At 41.7% G+C, this 20652-nt stretch overlaps 1 protein-coding gene across 1 annotated transcript; it reads left to right on the forward strand.

The window, feature by feature from the left end:
• Positions 1-4504: 4504 nt before the first annotated feature.
• LOC311120557 (uncharacterized protein) lies at positions 4505-20285 on the forward strand. Its single transcript, XM_084195145.1, has 2 exons — positions 4505-5121; positions 19264-20285. Exons 1-2 carry the CDS (start codon positions 4686-4688, stop codon positions 20100-20102), a joined length of 1275 nt encoding a protein of 424 aa, XP_084051271.1. The 5' UTR covers positions 4505-4685; the 3' UTR covers positions 20103-20285.
• Positions 20286-20652: the final 367 nt, after the last annotated feature.

The raw sequence follows: 20652 nt of genomic DNA on the forward strand, positions 1-20652 counted from the left end.
GCTGTTGCACCTAGTCAAAGGAGGTATAGTTTGGAAGAGGGTTAGGAGTGACTGTTCACTTATGTTGCGTGGTGTTACAGAGAAAGGTCAGGGAGAGTGTGTGTGTACTTGTCTGGTGCAAGCATTAGAAGTTGTTCCGGTTAAGAATTATTGGTTAAAAGGCTATGTAATTCGTAAAGTGACGCTTATGATGGAAGATTTTAAATCTGTTGAAGTTCCACAGTCACCAAAGGAGGTCAGGAAGAATAGGTTACAGTAGTCACTCCAACAGTAGATAATACACAGAGGATAATGGGAACTTTTGCACTAGAAGTAATTAGGGTTGATACAGCAATTAAGTCAACTACTTTAATGGTAACTTTGGAAGGGATTAATGATACGATGACAATAAGCAAATGTAGGAAGTATAACACCGACAACAACTGTTCTGAAATTAAAGGGGGTAGCAAGACGAATAGGGTTAAAATAGGAGAGCAGATAGTAGTAGAGAGAATAGTGAAGGATACTATCATGGAGGACAGGATGAGGTCTTTGATTTTAATGACAGACAGGGAGAGGTATCTGATCAGTACCGCTTGTTCTTCTGTTGTGGAAATTAGAGATAGATTAACTCATTCTGTAAGATCAGTGGGGAATCTTGAGGGTCCATGTCTGTTGAGAATTCCAGCACCAAACATGTTAGACGGTCGCGCGGCCTCTATCAGGTATGGGTCAGTCTTATGCTTTGTCATGACTGTGGTATTGGCAACAGTCATTGACAGATAAAATAATGTCGTTGTCAGAACAGTGGTTTAAGCTTAGGTTTAAGGGTTCTTGGTTAAATGAATTACCCTATGGGAATTGTTAAATGGGAAAGGAAAATCAGGTAACAACGGAACCCTGAAGTATTCAGGTGAAACATTGAGGGCTAAAAGTTGTTTTTGTTCTAATAAAACATATGAGGTAAAGGGTATGTTTATGGGAATATCAGATTGTGATGATTATATGATGACTTTGGATAAGCATGACATTAAGGGTAGTAATGAGAAATATAAGGTTACTTTTTATGTACCAGTTAGTAGGAACAGCAGGACTTTGATGGTTAAAAGATTAGCTTTTGACTGACAATGTGACTATTGGGAATTTTAAAGATATTTGGTGGGTTTGTGATGATAAAACGTATATATATTCTTATCCTATTGTGACGACCCTCCCACTCTATCTGCCGTATTCTCTCTTTGCTCTTGTTTCCTTATTAGGATGCCGGTGGGCGGAGTTTGGAGGGTCGTCAGCTATATGGGAAACACCTGGGCCGGGTGTGTCCCAGGATAAATGGACCTCTTCCACATTCATTAAGGAGACTCTCTCCAGGCAGATACTTTGATTTTGGTTGTGATATTTTTGTGGCCTTTTTGGGTTGTTTGCTTTGGCACTTTTCAACACTTTTCTATATTACATTTATGCAAGCAAACACTCACTTACACTACTGATTACTGATTACACACCCCATTGTTACTTCAGTTAGTTTACTTTAATTAATAAATATATACTTTGAGTACTCCTTGTCTCCACGTGTCTCCATTTTGTTACGAACTTGAGCCGGTTCGTGACACTATGGATGGATAGGATGTTGTTAATGTCAACGTTGAAGCTTCCATATGAGGCTTTTACTATTAAAAGAGGAGTAGCACCGAACACAGATCAATCTGAAACTAGAGTTCAAAATAGGATGAAAAGGGACATGTCATAGGCTTCAAGCCTATCATTGAAGGATAAGTCTAAGGGAGAAGGGGGGACTTTATTCATGGTATGATGTAACATTTGGGAAGATCATATTGATAAATGTTAGTTATACTTTGAGTCCAGATAGTTCAGATAATATCACTGGGGTTATAGATGCATTGAAGGATTGGGAAATCTGAGAAGACTTGGTTGCAAAATCAGTTAGGCCCAGTAGGGGCAGTGATGGGTCAGATTTTAGTTTCAGCTTTGATAACACTGTGATGTTTGTAATTTGTTACTGATCTTTGAGAAAGATATGATATTGAGATAGGTTGGAGAATGATGCCTGGAGACAATACTCAGATGCCGGTGTTGACTGTTCCTGATCTGGATAAAGATGGACAAGTGGAACTGATGGATAAATATCATTTTGATGATTTTTCTAAAAAAAAAATCAATATTAGGGTGATGTTGGTATGATTTATGAATCAAAGGGGGGAATAGGTTTATGTGATTCATGCATCATTTATATATCAGTTTATATTCTTAGTTGATATTCATGTTTAATTTGAAAGTGTTTGTTTTGCAAAAGATACTGTTTGGTCGTTTCTGTTCTTTTCTTCCAGAAGCATTTGGGAGAACATATGGAGATTGAAATACTCAAACAAGGACAATATGAAGGGACAATATGACTGGAGGAGATGAAACAAGGAGGGTGTGGCTGATTCCATCATCAACAGTCCATTGGAAGTCGAGACTACAGGGAGATGAAGTGTAGTGGACTACATTCCAGTGTCTGCAATGAAATATAGACATGTGTAATACATAATTGTGTCATATTCTTAGGTATTAATTTTTGTAGAATGATGTTTGATGTTATTGAATACATGTGAGGATCTTAGATGTTTTTGTTTATTTCGGTGAATGCTTAGGGACAGAAGGTCTAGGCAGGGAGAGTTCCACGGTACGGTCCGGTGGGTTGACCAGCCTTGCAAGTGGATGTTTATGGATAGGATTTTGTTTGCAGGGGCTTACATGTGTATTTAATTGCATCATAGTTTCAAAATGCATTTACATGGTTAATGAGTTTATCTGGAGTACCGACGGTGGTTGCCTGGGGCAGAGGGACCGTGAGAGAATTTTACTGTCTTGATTGATATGGATGGATGGCTGCCGGACAGTTTTTCGCTCTTACACTCCATAGAGATTTGTTCATATTTCATAGTAATGTATTCATACTTCATAAACAGTTGTTCATATTTCATAGAAAGGTATTTACACTCTAGAGGAGAATGTTTTTGGTTTAAGGTTAAAGATACTCAATAAGATAAATTGTTACTGGTCATAATCCTATTGTTGTCGAGACTTTTTAGTTTTGTCTCGAAGGGGGGAATATGTAGTGTATTAAGATTATGTCTTTGTTAAATGTTTTTCATGAAGAAATGGAATGTTGGTTATGTTAGTATCAAAAGGCAATGTTTAGTATAATGTCACATATAATAGACAGGAAGTGTGTTGTAAACTGGTGATTGGCCAGAAGAGGGAGCCCATCTTGTTGCATTGTTTATAAATAGGGGTACACGAAGAAGATAGGGTAGAGCAGCCATTAGAATTGGAGGACACTGCTCTCCAGACCTCGCGAGTCTGTCACCCATGCTGAAGCTTGTGATCTGAATAAACCTTATGATCACCGTTCAGTATGAGCAGACTCCTTTTGTTCATCAGCAATAATTGCCACCACTCACTCGATACGACAGAAGCTAGATGGGAAACCATTGAGAACGGTAGCAGACTGTATTGCCACCCCTATTTGCTGTATACTTTTTCATATTTACCTTAAAACCAGGAAAGCAGATAACGTGGGCGATGTCTTATTATAGCCTTGCAGTCAACCTTTTTTGTATTTTGTACCAGTTTCCTTCTCTGTACTAAAGCATGGTCTTCAAGCTATTGAAGAGGTCAAAACATTTAATCATAATTGATTGGAACTTCTAGAAAAGTACCAGGTAATTCCAATCAATTATTATTATTATTATTATTATTATTATTATTATTATTATTATTATTAAATGTTTTGACCTCTTGCAACTGCAAGGCTATAATAAATATCTGATTACCACTTTACATTTAGAACGGTTGGTTGTATTATTTAGTTATTAAATAACCACATCATTGATGGATCAATAGATAAAAGAAATGCACGTCTCTTGTCTGCCCTGCAAGCCGGTCGGCATACGCGTCATCACACTCCCTCATCTGATTGGTCATTTTCCGAGAACAGTTAAATTGGTTTAAGTGTCATCACACGAGTAGGCGGGCTTTCTGACTTTGTGACTTTTAGCGTGTAATATTTATGGCCAATATTAATATATATATATATATTGGATTTAAGTTGATTGGCCACTCTTTAAGAGCCGCAAAATGAGCAGCGACGCCCCTCTGTGTGTAAACTCTGTAGATTTGGAAGCCATACATGCTGCCGAGCAGAATGGTACCACCTTTTACTGACACAACGTCCAGGTGATTATGTACGGTGCAATAAATGATAGGAGTACACACACAAAATAAACAAATATTGACCATTTAGATTTTAAAAAATATAACAATAAACAAATAAATCACATATAATTTCCCATCATTTTCTCACTAATTATTCATTTAGAAAGTATACAGGACAGGACTCTTATGCTGAAGGGATTCTAAAAATCCGTGACCCGGAAGTACTTAGGTAAACTTTATCGTTTCACAGCGGTCTAGTCAGTCACCTCGGTGGCGTGCTAGCCAACGTAGCCCAAACATTGGAGCTCTGTAGACGCTTTCGGTCTATATTTGCCTTCTGTGTTTTAAACTTCTTTCGTGTAGCTAGTTGCCCCATTTAAGTTAACATTTACGTTGTTAGTCAGGTAGCTAGCTGGCTTGCTATGTTAGCTTAGCACCAGGCTACTCGTTAATCGTAACTAGCAATCTAGCTAACATCCCCGACCATGAGCTCACCAAGCTACTCTCCTCCTGCTAAAGAAGAGGAGGTCTGCTGGACGGAGAAAGAAGCGCTGGGGCTGAACATTGTCGTAAAAGAAGAACAGGAGGATGCTTTCGGAATGAAAAATGAGAAAGATGCAGAGGATGTTCCAGTGACAGAAGAGAAAGAACACTTTAGAGTGAAAGAGGAAGAGGGGATAGAGGCTGTCACAGTGGAAGAGGAGGAGGTAGAAGCTTTCAGAATGAAAAAGGAGGAGGCTATAACATTGAAAGAAGAAGAGGAGGGTGTTATAGTGAAAGAAGAGATACCCTCCTCTTCCTCTCCAGAATATTATATCTTAAGAAAAGAGGAGGAAGACGTTTTGGGAGATGAAGAGGAGGAGGAGGAGGAGGAGGAGGAAGAAGGAGAGGAAGAGGAGACTGAAGATCTGATTAACACCAGTGAGTACTGTCTTAAAAGCAGGGTCACAAACTGCACTTGTTGAAATAATGTATCGTTTTAATATATGGCTCTGGGCCTAGCCATTGATTCTCGGAGAATATAACTTATAAATATCCTCAAAACATGGAGGTAGTTCCATTAGGCTGAACCTGAGACATGAGACTGTTATGAAAAGCGCTATAGAAATGTAATACATTATTATTATGCAGAGTTGGGCCAACTTTCAGAACGTTCCATATTGTTCCGATTCTAGACGTTCAGTTTAAATATTCCCCATGTATTGTTAATGGGGCGCAAACATGGCTGCCATAATGTCATGTAAGTGCACCAGGGATGTGGTCCTCTGTAGCTCAATTGGTAGAGCACGGCGCTTGTAACGCCGCCAGGGTAGTGGGTTCAATCCCCGGGACCACCCATACGTAAAAATGTATGGGCACATGACTACGTCGCGTTGGATAAAAGCGTCTGCTAAATGGCTTATTATTATTATTATTATTATTATTATTATTATTATTATGTGACAAATGTACAATTTCTCTTCATGTTTAAAGTGCAATTTATTGATCTGAATTCACAATTCAGATGTGGTTCTGTGTATGACCTCTAGTTCAATCTACCACTGTCACGGCTACCTACCGGTCGTCACTAGTTACCACAGCCACAAAGTCTAAGCGTTTCTCAAATGTATCTTCTTGAAATGTGATTTTAAACCTAACCTTAACCACACAGCTAACCTTATGCCTAACCTTAAATTAACCTTAAAATATATATTTTTTGTTGTTTTCGTTAATTTGACTTTGTGGCTGTGGTAACTAGTGGAACCCCCTACCAGACAGTGGTCACCTTAATGCTGTCCCCCACTCAGCAACGATGGTATTAATGCCTCCATGTTCTCTGTTGTCAGTACATACTAAATGTTCTCTGTTGTCAGTACATACTAAATGTTCTCTGTTGTCAGTACATACTAAATGTTCTCTGTTGTCAGTACATACTAAATGTTCTCTGTTGTCAGTACATACTAAATGTTCTCTGTTGTCAGTACATACTAAATGTTCTCTGTTGTCAGTACATACTAAATGTTCTCTGTTGTCAGTACATACTAAATGTTCTCTGTTGTCAGTACATACTAAATGATCTCTGTTGTCAGTAGATACTAAATGTTCTCTGTTGCGTCTCTCCTCCATGTTCTCTGTTGTCAGTACATGCTAAATGTTCTCTGTTGTCAGTACATACTAAATGTTCTCTGTTGTCAGTACATACTAAATGTTCTCTGTTGTCAGTACATACTAAATGTTCTCTGTTGTCAGTACATACTAAATGTTCTCTGTTGTCAGTACATACTAAATGTTCTCTGTTGTCAGTACATACTAAATGTTCTCTGTTGCGTGTCTCTCCTCCATGTTCTCTGTTGTCAGTACATACTAAATGTTCTCTGTTGTCAGTACATACTAAATGTTCTCTGTTGTCAGTACATACTAAATGTTCTCTGTTTTCAGTACATACTAAATGTTCTCTGTTGCGTGTCTCTCCTCCATGTTCTCTGTTGTCAGTACATACTAAATGTTCTCTGTTGTCAGTACATACTAAATGTTCTCTGTTGTCAGTACATACTAAATGTTCTCTGTTGTCAGTACATACTAAATGTTCTCTGTTGCGTGTCTCCTCCATGTTCTCTGTTGCCTCTCCTCCAAGTACGTACTTCATGTCCCATTTCTCATTGCAGTGATGGCTCATTGTGATGGCTCATTGTGATGGCTCTTTGCAGTGATGGCTCATTGTGATGGCTCAGTGATGTACAGTGCATTCGGTTTTTAGACATTTTTGCTAATTTATAAAAAAACGGAAATATGACATTTACATAAGTATTCGGACCCTTTACTCATTTAGAGTCTAATTGGGTATGACGCTACAAGCTTGACACACCTGTATTTGTGGAGTTTCTCCCATACTAAATGTTCTCTGTTGTCAGTACATACTAAATGTTCTCTGTTTTCAGTACATACTAAATGTTCTCTGTTGCGTGTCTCTCCTCCATGTTCTCTGTTGTCAGTACATACTAAATGTTCTCTGTCAGTACATACTAAATTATTACATTTACATTTACATTTTAGTCATTTAGCAGACGCTCTTATCCAGAGCGACTTACAGGAGCAATTAGGGTTAAGTGCCTTGCTCAAGGGCACATTTACGTCATTTAGCAGACGCTCTTATCCAGAGCGACTCACAAATTGGTGCATTCACCCTATAGCCAGTGGGATAACCACTTTACAATTTGGGGGGGGGGGGGTAGAAGGATTACTTTATCCTATCCCAGGTAGATTATCTCTGTTGTCAGTACATACTAAATGTTCTCTGTTGTCAGTACATACTAAATGTTCTCTGTTGTCAGTACATACTAAATTATCTCTGTTGTCAGTACATACTAAATGTTCTCTGTTGTCAGTACATACTAAATGTTATCTGTTGCGTGTCTCTCCTCCATGTTCTCTGTTGTCAGTACATACTAAATGTTCTCTGTTGTCAGTACATACTAAATGTTCTCTGTTGTCAGTACATACTAAATGTTCTCTGTTGTCAGTACATACTAAATGTTCTCTGTTGTCAGTACATACTAAATGTTCTCTGTTGTCAGTACATACTAAATGTTCTCTGTTGCGTGTCTCTCCTCCATGTTCTCTGTTGTCAGTACATACTAAATGTTCTCTGTTGTCAGTACATACTAAATGTTCTCTGTTGTCAGTACATACTAAATGTTCTCTGTTGCCTCTCCTCCAAGTACGTACTTCATGTCCCATTTCTCATTGCAGTGATGGCTCATTGTGATGGCTCTTTGCAGTGATGGCTCATTGTGATGGCTCAGTGATGTACAGTGCATTCGGTTTTTAGACATTTTTGCTAATTTATAAAAAAACGGAAATATGACATTTACATAAGTATTCGGACCCTTTACTCATTTAGAGTCTAATTGGGTATGACGCTACAAGCTTGACACACCTGTATTTGTGGAGTTTCTCCCATTCTTCTCTGCAGATCCTCTCAAGCTCTGTCAGCTTGGATGGGGAGCATAGATGCACAGCTTTTTTCAGGTCTCTCCAGAAACTTTCAATCAGGTTCAATTCCGGGCTCAGGCTGGACCACTCAAGGACATTGAGACGTGTCCCGATGCCACTCCTGCGTTGTCTTAGCTGTGTGCTTAGGGTCGTTGTCCTGTTGGAAGGTGAACCTTCACCCCAGTCTGAGGTCCTGAGCACTCTGGAGCAGGTTTTCATCAAGGATCTCTCTGTACTTTGCTCCGTTGATCTTTCGCTGGATCCTGACTAGTCCCCCAGTCCCTGCCGCTGAAAAACATCCCCACAGCATGATGCTTCCACCTTGCTTTACCATAGGGATGGTGCCAGATTTCCTCCAGACGTGACGCTTGGCGTTCAGGCCAAAGAGTTCAATCTTGGTTTCATCAGACCAGAGAATCTTGTTTCTCATGGTCTGAGAGTCCTTTAGGTGCCTTTTGGCAAACTCCAAGTGGGTTGTCATGTGCCTTTTTACTGAGGAGTGGCTTCCGTCTGGCCACTCTACCATAAAGGCCTGATTGGTGGAGTGCTGCAGAGATGGTTGGCCTTCTGGAAGGTTCTCCCAGGATGATCAATGGAAACAGGATGCAACTGAGCTCAATTTCGAGTCTCATAGCAAAGGGTCTGAATACTTATGTAAATAAGGTATTTCTGTTTTTAAAATCTGTTTTCGCTTTGTCATTATGGGGAATTGTGTGTAGATTGCTGAGGATTTTTTTATTTATTGAATCCATTTTAGAATAAGGCTGTAGTGTAACAACATGTAGAAAAAGGGAAGGGGTCTGAATACTTTCCCAAGGCCATTGCCCCAACTGTTGACCAGACTATGATAGAGCTGCAATCTGACCTCGTTACCTTACAGAAAGGTTGGTTTAAAATGTTAACTTAATACGGACTAAATACATCAAGAATGTTTCAGATGGACTATCTCCTCTATCTCTATCTCTCTCTCTTTATCAGTCTCGCTCTTCATCAGTCTCTCTCTCTATCAGTCTCTCTCTGTCTCTCTCTCTCTTTCTGTCTCTCTCCCTTTATTAGTCTCACTCTCTCTTTATCAGTCTCTCTCTTTATCAGTCTCTCTCTGTCTCTCTCTCTCTCTCTGTCTCTCTCTCTCTCCCTTTATCAGTCTCACTCTCACTCTCTTTATCAGTGTCTCTCTCTCTCTCTCTCTCTCTCTCTCTCTCTCTCTCTATCTATATATCTATATATATATATATACATATACAGTGGGGAGAACAAGTATTTGATACACTGCCGATTTTGTAGGTTTTCCTACTTACAAAGCATGTAGAGGTCTGTAATTTTTATCATAGGTACACTTCAACTGTGAGAGACGGAATCTAAAACAAAAATCCAGAAAATCACATTGTATGATTTTTAAGTAATTAATTTGCATTTTATTGCATGACATAAGTATTTGATACATCAGAAAAGCAGAACTTAATATTTGGTACAGAAACCTTTGTTTGCAATTACAGAGATCATACGTTTCCTGTAGGTCTTGACCAGGTTTGCACACACTGCAGCAGGGATTTTGGCCCACTCCTCCATACAGACCTTCTCCAGATCCTTCAGGTTTCGGGGCTGTCGCTGGGCAATACGGACTTTCAGCTACCTCCAAAGATTTTCTATTGGGTTCAGGTCTGGAGACTGGCTAGGCCACTCCAGGACCTTGAGATGCTTCTTATGGAGCCACTCCTTAGTTGCCCTGGCTGTGTATTTCGGGTCGTTGTCATGCTGGAAGACCCAGCCACGACCCATCTTCAATGCTCTTACTGAGGGAAGGAGGTTGTTGGCCAAGATCTCGCGATACATGGCCCCATCCATCCTCCCCTCAATACGGTGCAGTCGTCCTGTCCCCTTTGCAGAAAAGCATCCCCAAAGAATGATGTTTCCAACTCCATGCTTCACGGTTGGGATGGTGTTCTTGGGGTTGTACTCATCCTTCTTCTTCCTCCAAACACGGCGAGTGGAGTTTAGACCAAAAAGCTATATTTCTGTCTCATCAGACCACATGACCTTCTCCCATTCCTCCTCTGGATCATCCATATGGTCATTGGCAAACTTCAGACGGGCTTGGACATGCGCTGGCTTCAGCAGGGGGACCTTGCGTGTGCTGCAGGATTTTAATCCATGACGGCGTAGTGTGTTACTAATGGTTTTCTTTGAGACTGTGGTCCCAGCTCTCTTCAGGTCATTGACCAGGTCCTGCTGTGTAGTTCTGGGCTGATCCCTCACCTTCCTCATGATCATTGATGCCCCACGAGGTGAGATCTTGCATGGAGCCCCAGACCGAGGGTGATTGACCGTCATCTTGAACTTCTTCCATTTTCTAGTAATTGCGCCAACAGTTGTTGCCTTCTCACCAAGCTGCTTGCCTATTGTCCTGTAGCCCATCCCAGCCTTGTGCAGGTATACAATTTTATCCCTGATGTCCTTACACAGCTCTCTGGTCTTGGCCATTGTGGAGAGGTTGGAGTCTGTTTGATTGAGTGTGTGGACAGGTGTCTTTTATACAGGTAACGAGTTCTAACAGGTGCAGTTAATACAGGTAATGAGTGGAGAACAGGAGGGCTTCTTAAAGAAAAACTAACAGGTCTGTGAGAGCCGGAATTCTTACTGGTTGGTAGGTGATCAAATACTCATGTCATGCAATAAAATGCAAATTAATTACTTAAAAATCATACAATGTGATTATCTGGATTTTTGTTTTAGATTCCGTCTCTCACAGTTGAAGTGTACCTATGATAACAATTACAGACCTCTACATGCTTTGTAAGTAGGAAAACCTGCAAAATCGGCAGTGTATCAAATACTTGTTCTCCCCACTGTATATACACTGCTCAAAAAAATAAAGGGAACACTAAAATAACACATCCTAGATCTGAATTAATGAAATAATCTTATTAAATACTTTTTTTTTTTTTTTTACATAGTTGAATGTGCTGACAACAAAATCACACAGATTATCAATGGAAATCAAATGTATCAACCCATGGAGGTCTTGATTTGGAGTCACCCTCAAAATTAAAGTGGAAAACCACACTACAGGCTGATCCAACTTTGATGTAATGTCCTTTAAAACAAGTCAAAATGAGGCTCAGTAGTGTGTGTGGCCTCCACGTGCCTGTATGACCTCCCTACAACGCCTGGGCATGCTCCTGATGAGGTGGCAGATGGTCTCCTGAGGGATCTCCTCCCAGACCTGGACTAAAGCATCCGCCAACTCCTGGACAGTCTGTGGTGCAACGTGGCGTTGGTGGATGGAGCGAGACATGATGTCCCAGATGTACTCAATTAGATTCAGGTCTGGGGAACAGGCGGGCCAGTACATAGCATCAATGCCTTCCGCTTGCAGGAACTGCTGACACACTCCAGCCACATGAGGTCTAGCATTGTCTTGCATTAGGAGGAACCCAGGGCCAACCGCACCAGCATATGGTCTCACAAGGGGTCTGAGGATCTCATCTCGGTACCTAATGGCAGTCAGGCTACCTCTGGCGAGTACATGGAGGGCTGTGCGGCCCCCCCAAAGAAATGCCACCCCACACCATGACTGACCCACCGCCAAACCGGTCATGCTGGAGGATGCTGCAGGCAGCAGAACGTTCTCCACGGCGTCTCCAGACTCTGTCACGTCTGTCACGTGCTCAGTGTCAACCTGCTTTCATCTGTGAAGAGCACAGGGCTCCAGTGGCGAATTTGCCATTCTTGGTGTTCTCTGGCAAATGCCAAACGTCCTGCACGGTGTTGGGCTGTAAGCACAACCCCCACCTGTGGACGTCGGGCCCTCATACCACCCTCATGGAGTCTGTTTCTGACCGTTTGAGCAGACACATGCACATTTGTGGCCTGCTGGAGGTCATTTTGCAGGGCTCTGGCAGTGCTCCTCCTGCTCCTCCTTTCACAAAGGCGGAGGTAGCGGTCCTGCTGCTGGGTTGTTGCTCTCCTACGGCCTCCTCCACGTCTCCTGATGTACTGGCCTGTCTCCTGGTAGTGCCTCCATGCTCTGGACACTATGCTGACAGACTCTCATTGATGTGCCATCCTGGATGAGCTGCACTACCTGAGCCACTTGTGTGGGTTGTAGACTCCGTCTCATGCTACCACTAGAGTGAAAGCACCGCCAGCATTCAAAAGTGACCAAAACATCAGCCAGGAAGCATAGGAACTGAGAAGTTGTCTGTGGTCACCACCTGCAGAACCACTTCTTTATTGGGGGTGTCTTGCTAATTGCCTATAATTTCCACCTGTTGTCTATTCCATTTGCACAATAGCATGTGACATTTATTGTCAATCAGTGTTGAAGTGACCTACGGGACTTTAATGAGGACCAGCCAATCTTTTGATACAGGATGCAGTGGTGAGTATCAGAACTGTCACCAGTGATAAAACAAATGGCGCCACGGTAGACGGCAACCAAAGGTGTAAGAGTGTAATCAGTGTTGCTTCCTAAGTGGACAGTTTGATTTCACAGAAGTGTGATTGACTTGGAGTTACATTGTGTTGTTTAAGTGTTCCCTTTATTTTTTTGAGCAGTGTATTTATTCATTGGATGGTTCTCCCATTTCCACCTATAAATATCTGGGCATTTGGATTGACAAAGACTTCATGTTTTAAAAAAACATACGGATGAGCTAGTTAAAAAGCTCAGATTTAAAGTGGGCCTCTTTTTTTTTTATAGATCTTGCGTCTCCCAAAACAGCAGGAAGCAGATTGTACCATCAACTTTCCTGCCAGTTCTTGACTATGGTGACACCATTTAGCAGACTGCAGCAGCCACTGCTCTTACACCTTTGGTTGCCGTCTACCGTGGCGCCATTTGTTTTATCACTGGTGACAGTTCTGATACTCACCACTGCATCCTGTATCAAAAGGTCGGCTGGTCCTCATTTAAAGTCCCGTAGGTCACTTCATTACTCCCTTTTTATTTACAAAGCCTTGCTACACAAGCTTCCAACTTACCTAGCTTCATTGCTAAAGTATACAAGAATGAGCTCTCAGGGTTGGTTAACTCTTGAGGTCCCTCTGGTCTCAACCAATTTAGGTAAATCCTTCTTTAGTTTTATTGCCTCCCATCGTTGGAATAACAACCTAAATGACAGAGTGACAAGAAGGAAGCCTGTTCAGAATAACAATATTCCAAAACATGCATCCTGTTTGCTACAAGGCACTAAAATAATACTGCAAAGAAATAGGGCAAAGTGTTATGAAATCAACACATAAAGACACTTCATCATTTCAAACCCTTCATTCTGGGTTATACAATCTAATTAGTACGGTAATTCTATCATAATAAAGGTTATACTTCTATGAATGTATTAAAAATACACACACATACACAACATATACACATTGCAGGCGTCCGCTCTGGTTGTGTGGAATTATTCTTAGCAACAGTGGCGAGATCAGTCATATTTATCATTCATCGCCAATGATTGCACAAGTGCCCCCTTGACCTGCCAAAAGATAGTCATGAGCCTCTCTGTTTTTCTGAGATCTCCCAAATTTGGTCCAGGGCACATTGTTGGTCATAGTCTTTAAAAGGCCTTTTTCTTATCAATGCTATAGCAAAGTTCATCACTTAACCGGACACAACCCAGGGCCCCAGCAGGGCTCTCCTTCCTTCTACTTCTGGGCCTCTACTCCGGGCCGGCATTGGTCCCTTTCGCTCAGGACTCCTTTTTACTTTGACTCCGGCCACAAATACATTTGCATTTATACTTAGGTAGGTCACATCCACACCACTCCATGCGCATCCTATGCATCCTATATGTGTATCTTCAACGGTTCCTCTGTAGTCTCTGTAGTCACCACAGTTCCCATATTCTATATAGGCTCTATAGCCCCTCTAGTCTTGCCGCTTCTATACTTAGGTATTCCCATCCACACCACTCCATGTCCATCCTATATGTATCTTAGGTATTCCCATCCACACCACTCCATGTCCATCCTATATGTATCTTAGGTATTCACATCCACACCACTCCATGTGCATCCTATATGTATCTTCAACGGGTTCCACTGTAGTCTCCCAGACACTATGGTACAGTGGTCCCGGACCACATTTACCAATTCCCAGAAATGCCTATAGACCGCTGCTTCCTATACATATAAAACAAACACCCCCCGTGTTCAATAACACCTCGTGCTGTTACTAGTAGTCCCAGACTACGATGGGCGGTGGTGGACGGAAACCCCCCCTAGACAACGTTATAGATGGGGGGGGGAAACTCATCTCACGCAGAACTGGAAAACTCAGTTTACATTCCCCCTGACAGCTCTCATTCACTCAGTACGTTTTAAAAAGCTCAATTTCCATCTCTTATTGTCCACAGTTCAATCAGCTTAACATGGTGGTAGAAATATTTAACTCAAAAGTATCTAAAAAAACCCCAGAGCTTGTGAATTCAAGAATATACTTTATTATAGCGCAACAAAGCCGCTCCATGGAGCATCTGGTTTGCTTTGACTACGAGCTGCTCTATGGAACATCTGGTTGCTTTGACTACGAGCTGCTCCATGGAGCATCTGGTTTGCTTTGACTACGAGCTGCTCCATGGAGCATCTGGTTTGCTTTGACTACGAGCTGCTCTATGGAGCATCTGGTTTGCTTTGACTACGAGCTGCTCCATGGAGCATCTGGTTTGCTTTGACTACGAGCTGCTCCATGGAACATCTGGTTTGCTTTGACTACGAGCTGCTCCATGGAGCATCTGGTTTGCTTTGACTACGAGCTGCTCCATGGAACATCTGGTTTGCTTTGACTACGAGCCGCTCCATGGAGCATCTGGTTTGCTTTGACTACGAGCTGCTCTATGGAACATCTGGTTTGCTTTGACTACGAGCCGCTCCATGGAACATCTGGTTTGCGTTGACTACGAGCTGCTCCATGGAGCATCTGGTTTGCTTTGACTACGAGCTGCTCCATGGAACATCTGGTTTGCTTTGACTACGAGCCGCTCCATGGAGCATCTGGTTTGCTTTGACTACGAGCCGCTCCATGGAACATCTGGTTTGCTTTGACTACGAGCCGCTCCATGGAACATCTGGTTGCTTTGACTACGAGCTGCTCCATGGAGCATCTGGTTGCTTTGACTACGAGCCGCTCCATGGAGCATCTGGTTGCTTTGACTACGAGCCGCTCCATGGAACATCTGGTTTGCTTTGACTACGAGCTGCTCCATGGAGCATCTGGTTTGCTTTGACTACGAGCCGCTCCATGGAGCATCTGGTTTGCTTTGACTACGAGCTGCTCTATGGAACATCTGGTTGCTTTGACTACGAGCTGCTCCATGGAGCATCTGGTTTGCTTTGACTACGAGCTGCTCCATGGAACATCTGTTTGCTTTGACTACGAGCCGCTCCATGGAACATCTGGTTGCTTTGACTACGAGCTCTCCTTTCATACAGACACATAGTAATGTTTATACATCCTGCACAGTTAGTCCCTTATATGAGGAAAGGGGAGGGTTTGGCCGGCAGGGATGTGGGTTCGTTTCCCAAGGGGGCCAGTATAAAAAAATAAAAATAAAAACATGTATGCATTCACTAACTGTAAGTCGCTCTGGATAAGAGCGTCTGCTAAATGACTAAAATGTAAATATGTACATCACGCCACCACCATCTTCCAAAGTCCAAGTATCATGCATAGTTTCCTTACAAGGGCCAAGTACCACACATATTGTCCTTACAAGGGCTACGTGCGCTTCTCTAGATGAGTCTTATTTAATTTTACATTTTTGTCATTTAGCAGACGCTCTTATCCAGAGGTTATCCAAGGGTTAAGTGCCTTGCTTAAGGGCACATCGACAGATCTTTCACCTAGTCGGCTCTGGGATTAGAACCAGCGACCTTTCGGTTACTGGCACAACGCTCTTACCCACTAAGCTACCTGCCACCCATCCTATCATATTGGTGGCGTGACTCAGACACTTTCTTCAAAATGATATTCATACACACACTAAAGAACAGTTACACACTGTATTGACTATAGTCACTATCCAGGCATGCATCTGGATTACAAAGTATCAATCATGTTTACTATGTTTTACCCTTATCACTTCATAGCATATGTACTAGAAAATTACCCATAACATCCACATTTCAATCAGCTTAACACGTCCTTCACACACTTACACAACTCTCACATCCACATTCACTTAGTACTATTCCCAAACACATTCGGTGCATCTTCAACGATTCTCTGTCCTTACTTCAGATGCACCATATGTATCTTTCACATACAGTTGAAGTCGGAAGTTTACATACACTTAGTTTGGAGTCATTAAAACTCAACCACTCCACAAATGTCTTGTTAACAAACTATAGTTTTGCCAAGTCGGTTAGGACATCTACTTTGTGCATGACACAAGTCATTTTTTCCAACAATTGTTTACAGAAAGATTATTTCACTTATAATTCACTGTATCACAATTCCAGTGGGTCAGAAGTGTACATACACTAAGTTGACTGTGCCTTTAAACAGCTTGGGAAATTTCAGAAAATGATGTCATGGCTTTAGACGCTTCCGATAGGCTAATTGACATCATTTTAGTCAATTGGAGGTGTACCTGTGGATGTTTTTCAAGGCCTACCTTCAAACTCAGTGCCTCTTTGCTTGACATCATGGGAAAATCAAAAAGAAATCAGCCAAAAGCTCAGAAAAGAAATTGTAGACCTCCACAAGTCTGATTCATCATTGGGAGCAATTTCCAAATGCCTGAAGATACCACGTTCATCTGTACAAACAATAGTACGAAAGTATAAACACCATGGGACCACACAGCCGTCATACTGCTCAGGAAGGAGACTCGTTCTGTCTCCTAGAGATGAACGTACTTTGGTGTGAAAAGTGCAAATCAATCCCAGAACAACAGCAAAGGACCTTGTGAAGATGCTGGAAGAAGCAGGTACAAAAGTATCTATATCCACAGTAAAACAAGTCCTCTATCGACATGAACCGAAAGGCCGCTCAGCAAGGAAGAAGCCACTGCTCCAAAACCGCCATAAAAAAGCCAGACTACGGTTTGCAACTGCACATGGGGACAAAGATTGTACTTTTTGGGGTAATGTCCTCTGGTCTGATGAAACATAAATAGAACTGTTTGGCCATAATGACCATCGTTATGTTTGGAGGAAAAAGGGGGTTACTTGCAAGCTGAAGAACACCATCCCAACCGTGAAGCACAGGGGTGGCAGCATCATGCTGTGGGGGTGCTTTGCTGCAGGAGGGACTGGTGGACTTCACAAAATAGATGGCATCATGAGGAAGGAAAATTATGTGGACATATTGAAGCAACATCTCAAGACATCAGTCAGGAAGTTAAAGCTTGGTCGCAAACGGGTCTTCCAAATGGACAATGACCCCAAGCATACTTCCAAAGTTGTGGCAAAATGGCTTAAGGACAACAAAGTCAAGGTATTGGAGTGGCCATCACAAGGCCCTGACCTCAATCTTATAGAACATTTGTGGGCAGAACTGAAAAAGCGTGTGCGAGCAAGGAGGCCTACAAACCTGACTCAGTTACACCAGCTCTGTCAGGAGGAATGGGCCAAAATTCACCCAACTTATTGGGGGAAGCTTGTGGAAGGCTACCCGAAATGTTTGACCCAAGTTAAACAATGTAAAGACAATGCTACCAAATACTAATTGAGTGTATGTAAACTTCTGACCCACTGGGAATGTGATGAAATAAATAAAAGCTAAAATAAATCATTCTCTCTACTATTGTTCTTTCACTTCACATTCTTAAAATAAAGTGGTGATCCTAACTGACCTAAGACGGGGAATGTTTACTAGGATTAAATGTCAGGAATTGTGAAAAACTGAGTTTAAATGTATTTGGCTAAGGTGTATGTAAACTTCTGACTTCAACTGTACATATATAATAACTCCTTATGCTATTAGTAGTGGCTGCAGACCACGTAGACACTTCTCTTTATAAATGCCTAAAGACAGCTGTCCGCGGAGCTTTCCATGGTACCGTTACACCCTCGCTCTAGTCTTCTCATAAGACTAGTGAATCGCCTTCTCTCTATAAGACTATGGACACCTTTTTATGCATTACTCGCCTTAATTGTATTGATTTTATAACGTTGTTAGTGGCTGCAGACCACGTAGACACTTCTCTCTATAAGACTATATTATGTGTTAGTGTTAGTGGCTGCAGACCACGTAGACTCTTCTCTCTATAAGACTATATTATGTGTTATTGTTAGTGGCTGCAGACCACGTAGACACTTCTCTCTATAAGACTATATTATGTGTTATTGTTGGTGGCTTCAGACCACGTAGACTCTTCTCTCTATAAGACTATATTATGTGTTATTGTTAGTGGCTGCAGACCACGTAGACACTTCTCTCTATAAGACTATATTATGTGTTAGTGTTAGTGGCTGCAGACCACGTAGACACCTCTCTCTATAAGACTATGGGTACCTTTTTATGTGTTCATGTTATTGGTTTTATCATTCATTTTTATTTTTTAACTACAAATTCATTTAAATTAACTTACTGAAATCAGTTGCAATCCCTCAATTGTTCGCGGATGATGTGCCTCCTCCTGGGCCGCTCACAGTAAGGGTCTGGGCGGGTCTCGTCGTCTTTTGGTCAGATGGGAATTTTCCTCACGCTTCATAAACAAACCTCGCAGACCCCCACTGGAAAGCTCCGCAGGCAGAATCAATCATTCTGTTTGTTGACGCCAAATTGTCGTGGAAATTCTACACAGGGGACACACTCAAAGTCGATCTTAAATGGAATCATTGTTTATTAATAGCATGCCGGAGAGGTCAAAATCAAACTTGGATGCATAAAGTACCGATCTGAAGTGAGCTCCTCCCGGGGCAGTCCCGTTAGATCCATAGTTAGAGCGTAGTTCATAGGGTCGGTTCCAGCATGTGTCTGGCACAGTCTCCAATCTTAATTTATAGAACATGTTCTGCCAGATGGTCCTAAGGAGGAGGAGGTCAATAGTTTGGATTAAACCTCATAGGAAAAACAGTTTAATCATGTATAGGTTTCATTCAGGTCTCTCTGTTTTAATAAAATAATCTGTTTATCTTTGGCAGGAGAGAAACCAGACTCTCACTCTGACAGCGGGAAGAGTCCTTCAGGGAATCCAAATCCAGATATTCCCAAACCAGCAACACAGCACAACTGCTCCCAGTGTGGAACGAGTTTTAAGTGGTTATGTACGCTCAAAGAGCATGAGAAAACACACACAGGAGAAAAGCTCTTCCAATGTTCCCAGTGTGGAAAGAGTTTTACACATTTAGGAAGTATGAAAAGGCATGAAGGAATACATACAGGAGAAAAACCCTACCACTGCTCTCAGTGTGGAAAGAGTTTTACCCAGTTAGGGTATCTGAAAAAACACGAGAGAATACACACAGGAGAAAAACCTTTCCAATGTTCCCAGTGTGGAAAGAGTTTTACACATTCAGGAAGTCTGAAAAGGCATGAAGGAATACACACAGGAATACACACAGGAATACACACAGGAGAAAAAACCTACCACTGCTCTCAGTGTGGAAGGAGTTTTCCCCACTTAGCGAACCTGAACAAACATAAGAGAATACACTCTGGAGAGAAGCCTTACCTCTGTTCTCATTGTGGAAATCAATTTAGGTGGTTAGGGGACCTGAAGGAGCACGAGAGGACACACACAGGGGAGAAACCTTACCATTGCTCCTTGTGCGGAAAGGATTTTACCAAGTTAGGGAACCTAAATGAGCATAAGAAGAAACACACAGGAGAAAAGCCTTACCAATGCTCCCTGTGTGGAAAGACATTTACCCAGTTAAGAGGCCTGAAATATCACGAGAGGTCACACACACAAAAAAAACCTACCACTGCTCTCTCAGTGTCAAAAGACATTTACCCTGTTAGGGAACCTGAAAAAACATGAGAGAATACACACACTCAGGTGAGGATAAGACCGTCCACTGCTCCCAGTGTGGAAACAGTATAGGTCAGTTAGGGAACCTGAAAGAGCATAAAAAACACATACAGCAGAGAAACCTTAAGACTGCTCCAGTTGTGGAAAGACATTTTCCCAGTCAGAGGACCTGAAATCACATGACAGAATAGAGGCTGTGTTGTGAAATGTGTGTTTTATTTATGCCACATTAAATCATATTGTTTAAATGAAATCATATATTGATGGAACACAATTATGAACCCTTATGTGTTCATTTAATATGATTTGGATATTTTCAAATGTTAATTATAAATGGATGAGTAGAATGTGGTCCTCTGTAGCTCAGCTGGTAGAGCACGGCGCTTGTAACGCCAAGGTAGTGGGTTCGATCCCCGGGACCACCCATACACAAAAAAAAATGTATGCACGCATGACTGTAAGTCGCTTTGGATAAAAGCGTCTGCTAAATGGCATATTATTATTATTATTATTATTATTATTATTATTATGTGTATTTTCTTTATTCTAAGCTTAACCT

The sequence above is a fragment of the Coregonus lavaretus genome (assembly GCF_964263955.1).
Source record: "Coregonus lavaretus genome assembly, contig: HAP1_SCAFFOLD_47, whole genome shotgun sequence".
Taxonomy (NCBI): Eukaryota; Metazoa; Chordata; class Actinopteri; order Salmoniformes; family Salmonidae; genus Coregonus; species Coregonus lavaretus.